Source organism: Protobothrops mucrosquamatus, unplaced genomic scaffold (genome assembly GCF_001527695.2).
Source record: "Protobothrops mucrosquamatus isolate PMUCROS unplaced genomic scaffold, P.Mucros_1.0 scaffold757, whole genome shotgun sequence".
Lineage (NCBI taxonomy): Eukaryota > Metazoa > Chordata > Lepidosauria > Squamata > Viperidae > Protobothrops > Protobothrops mucrosquamatus.
In genome coordinates this window covers 822,922-840,250 of record NW_015387027.1, presented here as the reverse complement: position 1 = coordinate 840,250, position 17,329 = coordinate 822,922, and the positions used below count along the sequence as shown (strand labels likewise).

At 34.9% G+C, this 17,329-nt stretch overlaps 1 protein-coding gene across 1 annotated transcript in view; it reads right to left on the bottom strand.

Moving 5' to 3' along the window:
- Nucleotides 1-3,402, bottom strand: part of BRINP2 (BMP/retinoic acid inducible neural specific 2) — a 59,055-nt gene extending 55,653 nt beyond the window's left edge. Inside the window, exon 1 of the mRNA XM_015818521.1 lies at nt 3,137-3,402. Coding sequence (XP_015674007.1) covers nt 3,137-3,402 — 266 coding nt within the window. The remainder of the gene's footprint in view (nt 1-3,136) is intronic.
- Nucleotides 3,403-17,329: the final 13,927 nt, after the last annotated feature.

The window sequence follows — 17,329 nt, the reverse complement described above, 5'->3', positions numbered from 1 at the left end:
CTCTTCCCAGGAAGGTTTGGCAAGCAGAAACGGTCACATATCAATTTGCATTTGAATCATTTTTTCTACTCTCAATGCATTTTAAGGGCTGGATGGAAATGCTAACAAAGTGGGGGGAAAACATCTCATTTAATAGAGCTGTGCATCTAAAAGGTGTTACAGGTGTTATTTTTTTCCCTGAATAAAAACAAAGCTGTTTTAAGAAGTTGCACACCAATCCTACCTTTTGAAACACCTTTTGGGGATTAAATCCAAAGCATAACACAGGACTAAACAGTTCACAATGATGCTATGTGTAGCACAGAAGTAATGAGTAACTTTAAGAACTCTTCTTGGAGGGAGATGATTTTGAGGAAGCCAAGGAATTGCCAATTTTAAATGGTAGTTTTTCCAATCTAATTTGATGCCTGACAGCTTTGTTGCAGCTTGCCAAAGTCAGAAAGCCAGTGAGCAAACATACAAATAGCCACGACATATTAAAAATAGTACAACACAAGCAGTAATCCTGCCCCATAGAATAGGCTTTGCTCATTTGCTTTCACAAGACTATTCAACTATCTACTACACTGATTTATTGTTAAGTTTATTGTTCTATTCAAAGGAGTCCCTTTATATTGACTTATAAAAATCAAGCTAGATTCCAAACGCTCCTTACTTACACCAATTTAGTATTGGCAGACACTATTGATATTAGGAGTTAAACAAGTTCTGCAAAAATGCATTTTGCTTTTTAAAAAAATTTCTAATATTGTCCCCTTTTGCCTTTTGTAGCAGTGGTTCCCAAAGTATGGATTATGAAGAAAGCTTAATGTGTGTGCATGCAAAGTTTCATGATACTGTAACCCCTTGAAATAGATGGCCTCTGATCTTATAGAAGAATATGAATGCTCATATTGGAATATCTTGTGTCCTTGAAGTAAGACTTAGCAAGTTTAAGATGTGTGGACTTCAACTCCTAAAATTCCCCATGCTGGCCAGGGACTTCTAGGAGTTGAAATCTACATGTCTTAAACTTGCCAAGTTTGAGAAACACTATGTTAGTGTCAGACAAATTCCCATTATCTAATAATAATAATTATTATTATTATAAAAAAAGTTGGAAGGGACCTTGGAGGTCATCTAGTCCAACCCTCTCTTCAGGCAGAAAACCCTATACCATTTCAGACAAATGGCTGTCCAGTTTCTTCTTAAAAACTTCCAGTGTTGGAGCATTCACCACTTCTGGAGGCAGGTTGTTACACTGGTTAATTGTTCTAACTGTCAGGAACTTTCTCCTTAGTTCTAGGTTGCTTCTCTCCTTGATTAGTTTCCACCCGTTGCTTCTTGTCCTGCCTTCAGGTGCTTTGGAGAATAGCTTGACTCCCTCTTCTTTGTGTGAACCCCTAAGATATTGGAACACTGCTATCATGTCACCCCTCATCCTTCTCTTCATTAAACTAGACATACCCAATTCCAACAACTGTTCCTTATATGTTTTAGCCTCCAGTCCCCTAATCATCTTTGTCGCTCTTCTCTGTACTCTTTCTAGACTGTTCTTTCAGCCAGAACAGTCATCCTTAGACAGAACAGTGTGCTATATGAGTGGCATATGTATAACAATCTTTTCTTTTTCCTATTTTGTTGCTGTGGTATGGGAAGAACACAAGCGGATTTGGAAGCAGTCCCTGTTTTAAATGTTTGGAAATGCTTCTTTGCAGACATGAAAAAAATCAACTGTCAGTCAAAAATGTAAATCAGATTTATAGATGACAAAGGTCTATTGAACAAATGCTACTTCTTTTCAACATACAGTAGGTATCAATTATCAGGCAGATGACTGAATAATCTTTTGTTGGCTGTTGGGCCACCTAACTTAATTTGGTTAGATCAGTGATGGCAAACCTTTTAGAGACCGAGTGCCCAAACTGCAACCCAAAACCCATTTATGCATCGTCGGGTGCCGGGTGGGTGTGGCCCATTGGGTGGGTGTAGCCCATTGGGTGGGTGTGGCTGTGGTGGTAACAGCAGACTGGGTGGGACTAAAAAGTTCAATCAATCAATTCCAACTTTGCAAGATCTTTTTTTTCCCCGCGAGAAGTTGAAATTGACTGATTGATTGAACCTTTTTTTTTTTTGTACACGGCGGCGGAGGCCTAAAGTGAAAAGGTTTTATAAAACCCAGCTGAAGGCCTAGGACTGGGGCAACGGCGCGCGTGCCCACAGAGAGGGCTCTGAGTGCCGCCTCTGGCACCCGTGCCATAGGTTCGCCACCACTGGGTTAGATTGATCCATCCTGTTACTTACATCCATCAATATCAAATTAAGATACATCCAGGATAATCTTAGAATGGTTAAAAACACAGTGTCAGACATTCTAGAAGAGAAATTCCATTCTATCCTGGATTTGGGGACTACAGTTAACCAACATCCCCAGTCAGCATGGCTGGGAACAGTAAAAGCTATAACCTACAATATTTACAAGGCAGAGATTGGAGAAGGTTGGCCAATGGCATTATCATTCTATTCATTCTCCTCATAAATTGTTGCTGAATTTGAATGAAGTGGATTAAACCTTGCAAAGCAAATATGATGGCAAGAAATATTCAGGAGAGGATTAATAGTCTGTCTACTATACTCCACGTTAGATAGCATCAGATATCTTTCATCTTTAGTTGAATAACTAACAAGTTGCTGTCCTCCCACAATCTCAGTCAATGAAGAATTACTGTTCAGGCTCTACTGAAGTTGTCATACTAACCAGGAATCTCAGTTCCAACACTTTTGGAAAGTGCCAGATTGGGAAAGGCTGGTGAAAAAAGAGAGGCAGCATGATATCATGATCATGGCTTTTTTTTTTTTCACCTTCTACAGAAGATCTTCCTATTGAATTGGTATCCAGGGGCTTTATCTGATTGCCTTCTACTGTTCCACCTTTAAGGAATGTTCCAAATATGCCACTTGAGCTAGCAGCTACCACACACTGTCTCTTATTACAGGTCCTTATAGATATAAAAGCCTGGCATACGCCAATGCAGAATACAGAATATTATACTATAATCTATACTGTTTTACATCGCTATTCTACGAAAGCTTGAGATAAAGAATATTAGAAGGTGTTATAGTTTGTGAAAAATTTTGTTTTGTCTGCATAGCTTACCGGTAGATCCTGTATCTAGTGGTGAAACCCTGACGATAGCGGTCTATAAAGTCAACGTAGTCTGGGGCTCGGTGGAATGGTCCTCGATCAGTAAGCAGCCAGTCCAATGGCACTTGGCTGGAGAAAGCAGTTGAGACATGCTGTTCATGTGGCGTTGCAACAGCTGTAGTCAGGCCCGAGAATCCCAGAATCAGGACCAAGACTGATGACAACCATGGGACCATCAGACGGAGACCATTAAATCGAGAGCCACGCTGCCACCTCATGCTTCTCCTGCTCGGTTGGCTTCTTCATTCTCTCACCACTCTTTCCTTCTTGGTACTCCTTCAGGATTTCCTGCATTAGGAAGGAACAAGGAAAAGGAAATAAACTGTACATGAAGCCCCGAGAACCACCGTGGAGAGGCCTGCACATCTGTGGTTCATAAAACCAAACACTCGACGTGTAGACGTGTTTCTGAACATGGTTTCCAACTGATACATTCCAAGACACTGACATTTGAGGTTCATAGTAATAACTGTGTAGCAAAGCAAGTAATTAACATGTTTGCAACTTTAAGCTTATACCAAGATTTGTCCATTATGTACGGCATGCTGTTTTCAAATCAGTGATTCCTTTTCAACATGTTATGAATGTACTGCTGTAGAAGTTGCTTTTTCTTGATCAATCTGGAGTTAAAGCAAAGGAGTCAAGACAAATGGCAGTGATCTGGAATGTATCAATATATTATAACAACTGAGTAATTGAAAGAGAGCTGCAGTGAATATATACAATTTTGTTACAACTTTCTTCTTGAACATATACTACAGGTAGTCCTTGATTTATGACCACAATTGAGCCCAACATTTCTGTTGTTAAATGAGACATTTGTTAAGTGACTTTTGTCCCATTTTATGACCATTCTTGCCACATTTGTTAAATGAATCACTGCAGTTGATAAGTTAGTAATTTGGTCGTTAAATGAATCTGGCTTCCCCATTGACTTCGTCAGATGGCCACAAAAGAAGATCACATGACCTCGGGACACAGTAATGGTCATAAGTATGAACCAGTTGCCAAGCATCTGAATTTTGATCCCATGATCATAGGGATGCTTCAAAGTTTGTAACTGTGAAAAAATGGTCATAAGTCATTTTTTCAGTGCCATTGTAACTTTGAATGGTCACTAAATGAACTGTTGTAAGTCGAGGACTACCTGTACATTTTAGCTGAATATAGAAAAACTTGGAATCAGACTTGTGAGCATACCAGAAGTCAATATGTAGGCAATAGCCCATTTCCCACATATATGGGAGTTAGAGAGTGAATATGAATATGCTATCACTTCTGAATATCAGTTGATGAAGCCACATGTTACAGTAGCTGCTTGGACAGTTGAAATTACTGTTACACTTATAATTGACCTAAAAAGTATGTCATTACTATAAGCATATTATAGATATTGGGATTAAGAAGAAATACAGGTAGTCTTCAACTTACAACACTTCATTTGGTGATCATTCGAAGTTATAATGGCACTAAAAAAGTGACCTATGACCGTTTTTCACACTTACGACCATTGTAACATCCCCATGGTCATGTGATCAAAATTCAGATGCTTGGCAATGGACTCGTATGTATGACGATTGTAGTGTCCCATGGTCAGGTGACCCACCTTTTACAACCTTCTGACAAGCAAATGAGGAAACCAGATTCACTTAACACCTGCAGGATTTACTTAACAAATGTGGCAAGAAAGTTATAAAATGGGGCAAAACTCATTTAACAACTGTCTAATTTAGCAACAGAAATTTTGGGCTCAGTTGTGGTCGTAAGTTATGGGCTGCCTGTAGAAATCACCTTGAATGCTCATCACTCAGATTTATTTTATCTTATTCATATTACATATCTCACTTAAATTTATGTAACAATTAATTCCCCATCATAGGTTATGTCATCTTACAGTATATAGACATAACAGATCTTCTGTGTTCCTACCTGCTGTCATTGAAATATATCCCACTTATTCAGAAAGGATATTGTCTGCCCTGTACCTTCTCCCTTTCCCAAAATTTTAAAATAAAATATTGTCAACTCAATTTCAGCATTATACATCCTATTTCATTGTAAGTATCTGTTGCTGAGTAAATGAAATGCTGAATGACAAGAGTGGAAATAATTTGTCAAAATGGACAGTGTTTTTTTGCCAAACCACCTAAACCACCAAAATAAATTAAATCCAAGACAGGCAGTACAAACACAGTATAAACAAGTTCCTAAAGAGGTACTGCTTACTTCCAAACTTAAAACTGCAATAAGCAGGTAGATTACTTAAAAGATTTAAATAATGGCCGTTTTGTTTCCTAAGTAAACATTGTCTCAGGGCAATATTTGAAAAGCTACTCTTTGGGATCTTCATTTTCAAATCTATGAAGGATTCATTTTTGTTCTCAAAACACACGTTTCTATTTTTATCTCCAAGCCCATTTCTCTCTGAAGCTATCCAAAGAATACCATAAAACATTCATGTGTTTATTTCTTCACTGGCAAAGAATTATAAGGTTGTCTCCCTTTGCTCTCATTCCAGAACAAGTTTCCCCAATCTGATGCCTTTTAAATAATTCCACAAGTCATGCCAAGTTTAGAATGCTGAAAACTGCAAGTAAGGGAAATTTGCAGTAGCATAATATTGCTTTCACTGATGACCTGCTGGAGCTTGGGATGAACTATGAAGCTTCAGCTGAGGGGAGGGGAAAGGAGGCTTGCTGACCTGCTTTCTGGAAACACAGTAGTGAGGGACTTTGTCACAGAGATGTTGAGACTAAGGGTGTCAGGGACCTATTAATACATACAACACTTTTCCTGATTAGCTGAAATGTGCCTGTGAGAGAGTATTAATTTTGGCAAGAAGGTCTGTTCTGGATTCGGAAGTGAGGCCCCTGGAGCTAGAGAATGTATCTAACAACTAGAAAGGGTCAGAAGACAAAGGTATTATGCTATGCCTATATTTTGTCTGCTGTTGTTGTTTAGTAGGTAGAAGCTGTACTATGGTATCTGCAATGGTGTCCTCATGCAGTGGGGTACTCTGATAGCTGTAAATGCAAATGAGCTGCAAGATGAAGAATGAAAGTCAAGGTGCACAGTGAAAAAAAATGGGACTAAGTTTAAATATAAAGACAATCCAGACTAAAAAGAACAGGTATAGTAACCAGCCTAAGAATTGACAATGAAGATACTGAATTCTGGTAGAGAACATCTGCCTTTTAAGATCAACCATCAAGAGAAAAGAAATACAATGCAGATTAGAGAGAAATACAAAAGATGAAGTAAGTAAGATAAATACTTTCTGTCTCCCAAACTTTGATGGTTCTCCTGATAATTCCATTTTTCTTGTTGTATCAGAACCTTGAAGATTTTTTCCTGTTTGTGTCAAATTGTAATTCTTTTCCTTTGTTGTTTCATCAATTTGATCATACTCTTCTAATTTGTAGTCTGCTGTCTGATTTATTTGTGCCTTTGTTGTTATTTCCTGGGTGTTTTTTAATTGTAAATTTAGATTGGAAATATGCTTATTTAAATCATCAAAGTTGTTTCGGATTTCCTCGTGGTTCGAGTCTATTGTCATTTGTATTTGTCCTAACATTACATATATTTCCTCCTGGAAAGTATTTATCTTGCCTTGAAGTATTGCTTCTGGAGGCCCTTGATTTTCCAGGCTACATCTTTCAGGAGAAAATACTGAATGTGGCATCCTGTCATTTTTTGATACGTATATGATATCCATGTCTCCCCCCTTCAAATAATCTTTCATCAATATTTTAATTCAAAAGTCAGTTTATCAATCAGTCAAAATTACAATTCAGTATGTTAAGCCACTTTAAATCCTTCCTACAGATTCTCCTCTAAAAGATTAGCCAAAAAGCCAAGGTTTTTCTTTTCCATAAACAGTTCTTAGATTTAAGCAACAGTCCAGGTGTTTTTTTTTCTTTCAAACACTTTTTAATCTTATAGCTAGCTCTTCCTTTTTCCCAGCTGTCTTCAAGGTTATTTGCAATTCAAAGGAAGAACTTTTTCTTTGTTTCTAGTCACTCTGCCAATTTCTGAGTTCTTATTGTTAGTGTTCTATTCTCTATGTCTCCACTAGATGTCAGCAGTTATTTCTTTTTTCAGTTTTTCTTTCAATAAAAAAATATTTTTGTTATATATTTTTATAATTCCATCAAAAAAAAAATTAGGGTATAATCTTGACAGATTTTTAGTTCCTAAATTTGTTCAGACTGAAGTATTTTAAATCAAATTTTAATGTATGTCTTCCCTCCTTTAATATTAATTCACTGCTTCCATCTGTAAGGGAACGGGGATATAGTCCTCTCCCTTCACTTTTGGAGGTTTTATTGCTTTGGGGATCTTTTCAAGAATTTATATAGTAGATAGAAGAAAGAAGATCAGTACTCTCACCAATTCCAAGCACGCTGTTCACCGATGTTTAGATTCATGCTCTGGGACTTCAGCTGCAAGCAGCTTGGGCTAGATGCTGATCTCATGCTAGCCTTTCTCCTGTCAGGTTCGGAAGGCTTTCTCCAGATCAAACAAAGCAATTGCCATCGCTTCGTGAACAACAGGGCATCCCTCCTTCAAGGTCACTTCTCCAGGGCAACTTCAGACCCATCTAGGGTCCCCAAGCAGGAAGAAACTAGCCGTGGGGAGTGGAGGTCCGCTCTTGTGTGGCCTTGCACTGCAGGCGCAAAACCGGAAGTCCTTATTACAATAGTTTCTAATTTATTGGCATGAAATCTTCCCCTGTGCAATCCTTCCTTATCCTTTCCTTATCAGATCACAAGACACTCAATAAGTATAGGACCACTACAGAACAGTAGTGTCTTGTTTTAACTCAGTAGCCTTTACAGAGGAATAAGAGATTTTAAAAAGAGGACTGAAGGATGGAATAAAACAGAGACCACTTCGGGATGTGTCTATCAAAAACATAAAGACAAAAGCGAGATTGTGTAATCAAAACTCCAGTCTTTTTAGGCATGAAAAAGATGAGGCTACAATCACATAGTGTGACTACCATATTTGTTTTTGATCCCAACCCCTAGAGATGCCCTTTGGGGGATGGTAGCCCTTCAAACAGATGTATTGTCTTAAAATAGGAAATAATCAGTTCTGAAAATAATTGTCATGTTAGTCCATCAAAATGAATAGATATCCAAGTAGTTAATAATTAGAAAATACTATCTTTAAGAGACTGTGTTATGTCAATAAAGATTTAAAAAAAAACTCAGACATTTATAAACATACAGGAACTGCTGGGTAAGCGGATTATATCAACTTGGAAAATTACTTGGCAAAAGAAGAAGACCAGAGACAGATACAAGAGATTTGACTCGGCCTACCAGATGTGCAGTGCTTTTTTTGTAAAAACAAAAAGTGCTGGAACTCACACACGTCATACAACCCGCCTTGCCTACCCTACAAGGTTTCATCCAAAAAAGGTGCCAGAACTCCGTTCTGGGCATTCTATGACAAAAAAAAGCCCTGATTATGTGAATAAACATTTGTTTGAATATGGCTAAAAGAACAGAGAATTTTGAACATAAAGGGGCCTTATAACAAGAAGGATAAGAGATTTAAGTAATATAATATGTTTTATAATATATGAAATGTTAAAATAGTAGGTTGATGTAACTTTTATTAATATATAAGTGAAATATAAACTGATTAAAAACGATGTTATATCTAGATATTACAAGATAGATAAAAAGTATAGTATTTTTATAATGCATGATATAAAATATTGGGAGGATGTACCTAAATAGGAAAATTTGGACAGTTAGATGACTAATATGAAGAAATTATGACTGATAAGGGAATTAAAGCGAACAAAAATTATAAAAATAGGATGTATGCTGAACTAATGAGATGATGGTTATGAGAATAATATAAGCTGAAAAAATGTTATATAGAGAGATTATTATTATTATTTGTATAAATATAAAACATGCCTATATCTAATCATTTATACATTGAAAATATTAAGAATTATATTTTGGCTAAGGTTGAAGAAGGAGAATACAAATGGGAGAAGGGAAGATCAAAGAAATGTATCATTAATTAATATATTAATTATGGAATTATCAAATTTAATTATTATTGATTGTTAATTAATTATTATTGTCCTTTTTTTCTTGTTAAAATATAAACCAAGACAACACGCTGTACACCAGACATGGAGATTGTTATAGTTAAAAACTAATAAAATATATCTATATATATAAAAAAGAAACTATTGTAATAAGCTACCACATTCCATTCTATTGATAATGTTTGGCTAAATCTTTAAACTAAAAACATGTAAGAAGGGAGAGAGAGGAGCAGTCCATTGCAGTCACCACCCAATACTACTTGACCATCTTGGGCTGAATAAATATATTTTCTTTGACCTCCACTGATCATCTGGTATTCTATTGGATTCTTGGCTTGGGCAAGAACCACAGGAAAGTAAGGCATCTGATCCGGGTACTGTCCATTTCAGGCTGCAGTGCAAATCAGCAGGAGGATACTATTAATTAACTAATTAAGATCACAAAGTTGAGCTTGAAAACATGTGGTTAGCACTTATTAGGGAAGAGCTGCACATTGCAGAAAAGCTGCTCAGGAAGAGGAAACTTGTTAGATACTGAAAAGGCCAGACAATACTTAGTTTTAAAGACCTGCCTCTCAGATGGAGCACAAGGGACAAAAATAAGATCATGTTCTCCATTTTTTTGGACATCTGGTAATCCTATATGGTCCCGAAGATCTATTGATCCATCCATCCATCCATCCAATTATTCATTCAAAGCTTTTTATTTTTAAAAAACAATTCTTGCTTCTCTAGTCAGTCACAGTTGGATTAATTTTACTCTGGGAGAGACTTTCTCCTTTTGTGCTACATTGTGCTACATACTGTTGTTGTTAACTTTGTTTCATTAATATTTTTATTAATATTTAGTTTGTGTGTGTGTTTCTGTGTGTGTGAGAGAGAGAGGGGGGAAGAATATGAAATTTTGGGTGGGTTTTTGCCCATAAAGGCAATCTAGAAATATGTAGAATCCAAACTAACAGATACAAAAAAAACCCAATTAAGAATGTTATATTTTGTCCAAGTCATTTAAATCACTTTATTGAACTATTTTCATGTACTTTTCTTATGGGTAATTTTTTTAAATTGTTTCTAATGTATATCATACCGTATTATATTATATAAAGTTATATTTTGAACACTGATAGTTTAAATATGGGATAAAAAGTTAAATAAAAAGACAAATAAATGGAAAGAATATTTCCAAATAAATTGGTGCAAATTAAAACATAACATGATACTGCCACAGAGATTAGGAAGAGTAAAATATCTTAAGAAGTTCTTAGGCCCAAAGCAGATTAGCTTAAACAAGCAAGCAACTCAAGAAAACATCTCCAAACTCAGTGATCTCAAGCTGTAAAGAGATGCCTAGTCAGATGCAAGTTAGCAGGGGATTATTCTTGCTTGTTTTTAAGTGCCCAGGAAAGAAATAATGCTTTCAGTTTTCATTAACAGAAGGATTTTACTGTATTGTATTTCTTTGCACATGACCTACAACCTCTACCCTCCCCCTAAACAGAAAATGAAAGATATAAAAAAGTTCAATTTATTGAAAAAGGTCAACCTATCTTGATAATTATTAAACAAAGGACTGTTTTTTTACAATTTAAAAAAATGAGTTGATATTTCAAATGCTAAGGCTTACTTTTTTTTTCTGTGAGCCTGGTTTATACAAGAAAATCTAGATCTTTCAGATGGAGATGAAATGAAGCATTGCTACAGAAAGAAAAAGTTATTAAGGATTGCAAAAATAAATTAAAAGAATTTGACAATGGTTTGTAATGCAAATGAAGCTTTTATTAGAAACTACCTGATACAACAAAGTTCTGAAATTAAGAGGAAGAGGCAAGAGAAAATACAAAATATTTTGGGTGAAATAAAAAGAAAAGAATAATTAAAGAACTCCCCAGGAAATACAAGTATCTCCCAACAAATTAAGATTTTATGGAACAGTTACCTATGTTAACAATAAGAGAAATGGAAATAAAATTGAATGATGGAAAGCAAAGAAATTTTGATTTGTGAATAAATCAGAAAATTGCAAAGAGAAAAAGAAAAGAAAATGAAATTGAAATTGAAATTACAAGAGAGAGATACTATGTCATTAAAGAAAGATGGGATCCTGCATCTATGCGTAGACTATCGTGGGCTTACTGCTGTTTGCATGGAACATGTTTACCCCCTACCCCTCATGAAGGACATGTTGGCCCACCTGGCCTTGCTCATCTCTACCCTCTGCATGCCAATTGTCTACTTCCTCTCTCCCACTCCTAACAATTTATGACAGGTTGCCAGCAAAGCACTAAGCTGAAGATGGCAGATCTGACATTCTGCCGCTTTTCAGAGACATCAGACCTGTGGAGGAAAGAAAAGTGAGAGAGGAGAGAAAAACAAGCACAAATGCCAAATTAATCTATGTTCAATGAGATTTTTCTGGGTATTGTTCATGGAACTTTTTGAGGAATTTGGCCTCAAAATGTTGCTCCCCTCAAACATGATGGGATTGAGTGGTGGTTTAGTTGCAGACTACAGTGGAATATCAGGTGAACATGTTGGAGATTTTTTGGCAGTTCAAACTCAACGGTTACTGGGTTGATAACTCTTTTTATGGGGAAAGGGCCAACATATTTTGAGCCCAGCTTTTTGGAAGGTGGTCTGGACTGCAAGTATTTAGTGGATAGATAGACTTTGTCACTGAACCCTTAATAATTTATGATACCAGCAAAGCACTAAACTGAAGATGGGAGATCTGACACTTATGGACAATGTGCCCATGCAAAAAAAATATTATTAATATTATTCTAAACTGTATAAAGGTTATGATATTCTCTTGGAGAAATAGATGAATATATTACAAAACAAAATATTCCAATGATTATAGATGAACAAAAACAAATTATGAATGGACCTATAACAATAAGGGAAGTCTTAGAAGCAATTAAAAAAGTAAATCAGGAAAGAAGCCTGGGACTATTGGGTTTATATTATACAGTAAGTGTTTTGAGGACGAACTTTTATAACTATTACAAAGTATGATGAACTCTACAGGGTAGAAGCATACCAGAGACTTGGAAAGAGGCCAGTCTCTTTAATACCTAAAGAAGGTCAAGAAATTCCAAGCCAATATCATTATAGAATAATGGCTACAGGTTGTTTACAATGATTTTAGCTGAAAGACTGAAAATAATTTTGCTAGAATTTGTTCATGAGGAACAATGTGGATTTTTATCCAAAAAGCCAGTTTAAAAAGATGTTAGAACTGTGTTAAATATTTTGAAATGTTTGGACAACATAATGAAAAACAAGCCACACTGATGTTTTTAGATGCAGAGAAGTGTTTTGACAATTTGAATTGGACTGTCTTGTTTAAAGGTTTTGGAAGATATGAATTTTGGGGAGAATTCTGTAAAATGAATGACATCAATTTATACTTCACAGACAGCACAAATAATTAGTGATGGAGATTTAACTAACTATGAGATAAAAAAGAAACAACTGTCTCCTTTTATATTTTAATTCTTGGAATATTAAATAGAGATATTTAAGAGATATTTATACCCAAGACGAGATGATCATGGGTATAAAATTTTTAAAAAGTCATATGTTAAGAGCTTTTGCAGATGATTTGATTTTTATTTCAGCAGACTCTTTAAAGGAAATTGAACTTATAATGAGTAAATTAAAAGAACTTGGAACATTAGCAGGCTTCAGGACTAATAAACAGAAGAGAGTTCACCCCAGGCGTCATGGTGACATGGATGAAAGAAACTGGAGCTCTGGTTTCCTAGTCCAATTTCACTTCGTCTGGAGACCCAAAGAGGTCAGAAAGTCACCCTGGAGAGGCCACGAGGTGGAAAGGAAGCCTTGGGAGTTCGGAGCCAACAGCAGCTGGCCCAAATGGACCAAGGAAACTCTTTAAACAGGTGGGAGAAAGGCTTCCGGCAAGTCCGCAGACAGCCCAAGCCACAGACAGCTGGGAAAGAAGTGAAGAGCCACAGCAGCACCGCCAAACAGCTGACTGTCAACAATATATTTGATCTGGGTGAGATTTTTCTTTATTTCTCTTCCCTATGGACTTTTAAAATATAATTCCCTGAATTGGATAACTTTTAAAAGTAGAAAACCCCGGGAAGACTTGGGAAGAAGAGAGTTAAAAGTGGTGAGAAATCTGGAATGGGGGAACAAAATTAAGGAAAATAAAAAAATATGCAGAAAAGATTTGAGACTGATTGAAAAGAAAAAATGATAATCTGTTGTTGGCTATTTTTTTTGATTTGGGAAGATTTTTTTACTTTGTTGTGAAAGAGCATTTTAAATAAAAGTTTTACTACTGGATAGAGACACTATAACTAATGAGGACATCTAGTGGTAAAGGAAGATACTACAATAATACAGAAAGAATCAGAAGAGTGATGACCTTGAAACAACACCTTAAACTACAAATAAACCCACAAAATATTGAAAAGACAAATGGAAATAATAAAACATAAGTTAATTTTAATAGAATCAGAAAAAATTGGCACAACAAATTAAAAGGGCAAAGCAAAACTTTTTTGAAAATGCAAACAAACCAGGAAGATGGTTAGCTTATAAACTTAAAAAAACCAAAAGGAGAAAAAATTGATAAACAATTTAGTAGATGAAAAAGGCTGTTTACAATTTAAAAATGAAGCAATAAAAATATAATTAAAGAATACTATGAGAAACTGTATGACAAGGAAGAAACTCCATGGGAGAAAATGATTCAATATATGGAAGAAAATAATTTACCAAAAATTCCAGAAAACTTTAAGACTATGTTAAATGAAAAAATAACAATGGTGGAATTGACAGAGGCAATAAAAAGACAAAAAAAATGAAAAAACACCGGGACCAGATGGACTCCCGGCAGAGTTTTATAAATGTTTACAAGATATATTAAGTTCACCATTGAAAAATGTATATAATGAACTTTTATTGGAGGCAAACTCCCAAATACATGGACAGAAGCTAATGTTACTTTGATACTAAAAGAGGACTCAGATCTGACCCAGATTAAAAACTATAGACCGATATCACTACTGAATGTGGACTATAAAATCTTCGCTTCAATAATAGCTGAGAGGCTGAAAAGATTTTTGACTGAATTTATACACCCAGATCAAAATGGATTTTTGCCAAAAAGACAAATAAAAAATAATTTGAGGGTAATACTAGATATATTGGAATATTATGAACTTCATCCAGGGAAACAACTGGCACTAGTATTTTTAGACACCCAAAAGGCATTTGATAATGTTTATGATTCAACAACTAAAAACAATGGACTTTGGTCAAAACTTTATAAATACGATTCAGACAATATATCAGAAACAAACAGCAAAAGTAATTGTAAATGGGGATTACACAGAGAATTTTGATATACGAAAAGGCACAAGACAAGATTGTCCATTATCCCCATTGCTATTTATCTTAACTTTGGAAGTTTTAAATAGAAACATTAGCCAAGATCCAAAAATTAAAGGATTGAAAATAAAAGGTGAAACCTAAAAATTGCAAGCATTTGCACATAATTTGATATTCATTCTAGAGGAACCTTTAGAGACGATTCCTAAACTGTTGGAAAAGATAGAACAATTTGGAGAGATAGCAGGATTAAAGATAAATAGAGAAAAAACTAAAGTGATAGTTAAAATTTTTACAGATAAACAAAAAAAGCAATTATCAGAAAAAATAGAATTGCAAATAGTCAAAAAGGTCAAATATTTGGGAATACATTTGACAGCAAGATGTTCAACAATAAAAGAAGATAATTACATTAAATTGTTAAACCAAATAAAGCTTGATTTGGAAAAATGGAAGAATCTTCAACTGTCGATGTTAGGAAGAATTGCTACAATGAAAATGTATATGTTACCAATTTATCTGGCAAGGAAAGAAAGCTAGAATTAAATTGAAAATGTTACAAGAAGCCAAGGGAAATGGAGGCTTTGGCTTGCTAGATTGAGTTTTATATTATCAAGCATCAGTGTTAACATGGATAAAAGAATGGATAACACTTAGAAATAAAAGATTGCTGTATCTGGAGGGACATGACCTGCAACTTGGTTGCCATGCTTTTCTATGGTATGGAAAAAATAAAATACATAAATACTTCCAAAACCATTACATTAGAAATGCATTATTATCAACTTGGGGGAAAAATAAAATGTAAAATGTATTTGAAAATTCCAGGATGGCTTTCAACAATGGAAGCATTCGTACATCCAGATCTAGTCAGTCTTGATAAAATATGGACATACAAAGATATTCTAAATTCTGAAGGGAATTTAAAATCCAGGCAAGAGATGGAAAATCAGGGCATTGATTTAACATGGTGGTCAAATTTACAAATGCAAGTCAGATATGATAAAGATATTAAGCAGTATGGATTTTACAAAGAACAGACTATGTTTGATCAGACATTATTAACTTCTGATGAAAAGTTAATTAAAAATTTAAAATTTCTTATTAAATTTCAAAATGGAAGATGAACAAGTAAGAAAGACAATGATAGTATGGGCAAAGAATTTTGGATATAATATAGACTTAGAAAAGTGGCAAAGTGGAAAGAAACTATAAATTGACAATGTCAGCTTCATAGAAAGAAAACTTATATAAAATGTTTTATAGATGGCATTTGCCACCAACAAGATTAGCAAATCTTGTTTAAATGTTTAAAAACATGTCAGAGAAATGTTGGAAATGTAAATACAAACCAGGTACTTATTATCATATGTGGTGGACATGTGTTAAAGCAAGGAGATATTGGACAATAATCCGCTCTTGGTTAGAAAAAATGTTAGAAAGAATAGACTATAAACCTGAATTGTTTTTACTAAGTATAATGCCAGAAAAACTTGATAAGCAAAGTACATATTTGATTCTACATGTGATAATAGCGGCAAGAATTATATTTGCACAGTATTGGAAGAACGGAGAAATACCACCAGAAGAAGAAATAATAAAAAAAATATTAGACTGTGCAGAAATGGACAGACTTACTTTAAGGTTGAAAGCAAAAGAAGAAACAGAATATTTTCAAACTTGAGATCTATTTTATCAATGGTTAGAGAAAAGATTTAGGAATTTAATTTGTATTAGTGAATAAGATACTCAGACAACATGTTTTTGTTGAATAATTATTATTGAACTCTGTTAAAAAAAATAATCAAACTTTTTTTAAAAAGACTAATAAATAGAAGATGAAGATGCTAACAAAAATATGAAGTAACAAGATTAAGAAGCTATAAGAACTGATGAATAAAATGGGTTTCAAGATTGAGCAGGAAATAATCATAGGATATAATCATAGAACATACAATAACAGGGTTGGAAGGGAGCCCAATGTACAGATGTACAGAACAAAACAATCACTTAATAAACGCATGGCATAGCACACTTCATAAATATATAACACAACATAGGAGAACAAACCCATCAGGACAAGATTCAGCAGTCTATCTGCATTTAAAAGACAAAGGCCACTGTTTCAAAGACAGTGAAGTCCACATTTTGGACAGAGAGGACTGCTGGTTTGAAAGAGGAGTCAAAGAAGCCATCTATGTTAAAACTGAACAGCCTTCTCTCAACAGAGAGGGAGAGATACAATATCATCTATCTCCAGTTTATAACACAATCCTTTCAGCAGTTCCAAGAAGGCTCCACACCCATTTGCACCATTCAGGTGACCTTGAGGACACAAATAAACCTCCAGGTGGCCTCAAGGACTATCTAAAAGAATGCAAATTACTAGCTGCCTACAAGGATTATAAATCCTTCCATTCCCCACCATCCAGTCTGAGCTGAAGAAGCTCTTTAAAAAAAACAAACAAGAAAGTCCAGTAGCCTCTTGAAAAAGTACCTTTGAGACAACTACACATTGAGAATATGACAACTATGACAAATATGAGTTGTATATTATTTCAAAAACTATGTTAAAAATGGAATGAAGTTGAAAAAGATATGTCAGGATAGGACAATGTACAAATGTCACTGTTGGGGAGAATTTCTGTGATTAAGATGACTGTTTATCCCAGAATGTTATTTTTGTTTTAGACAATACCTATTTT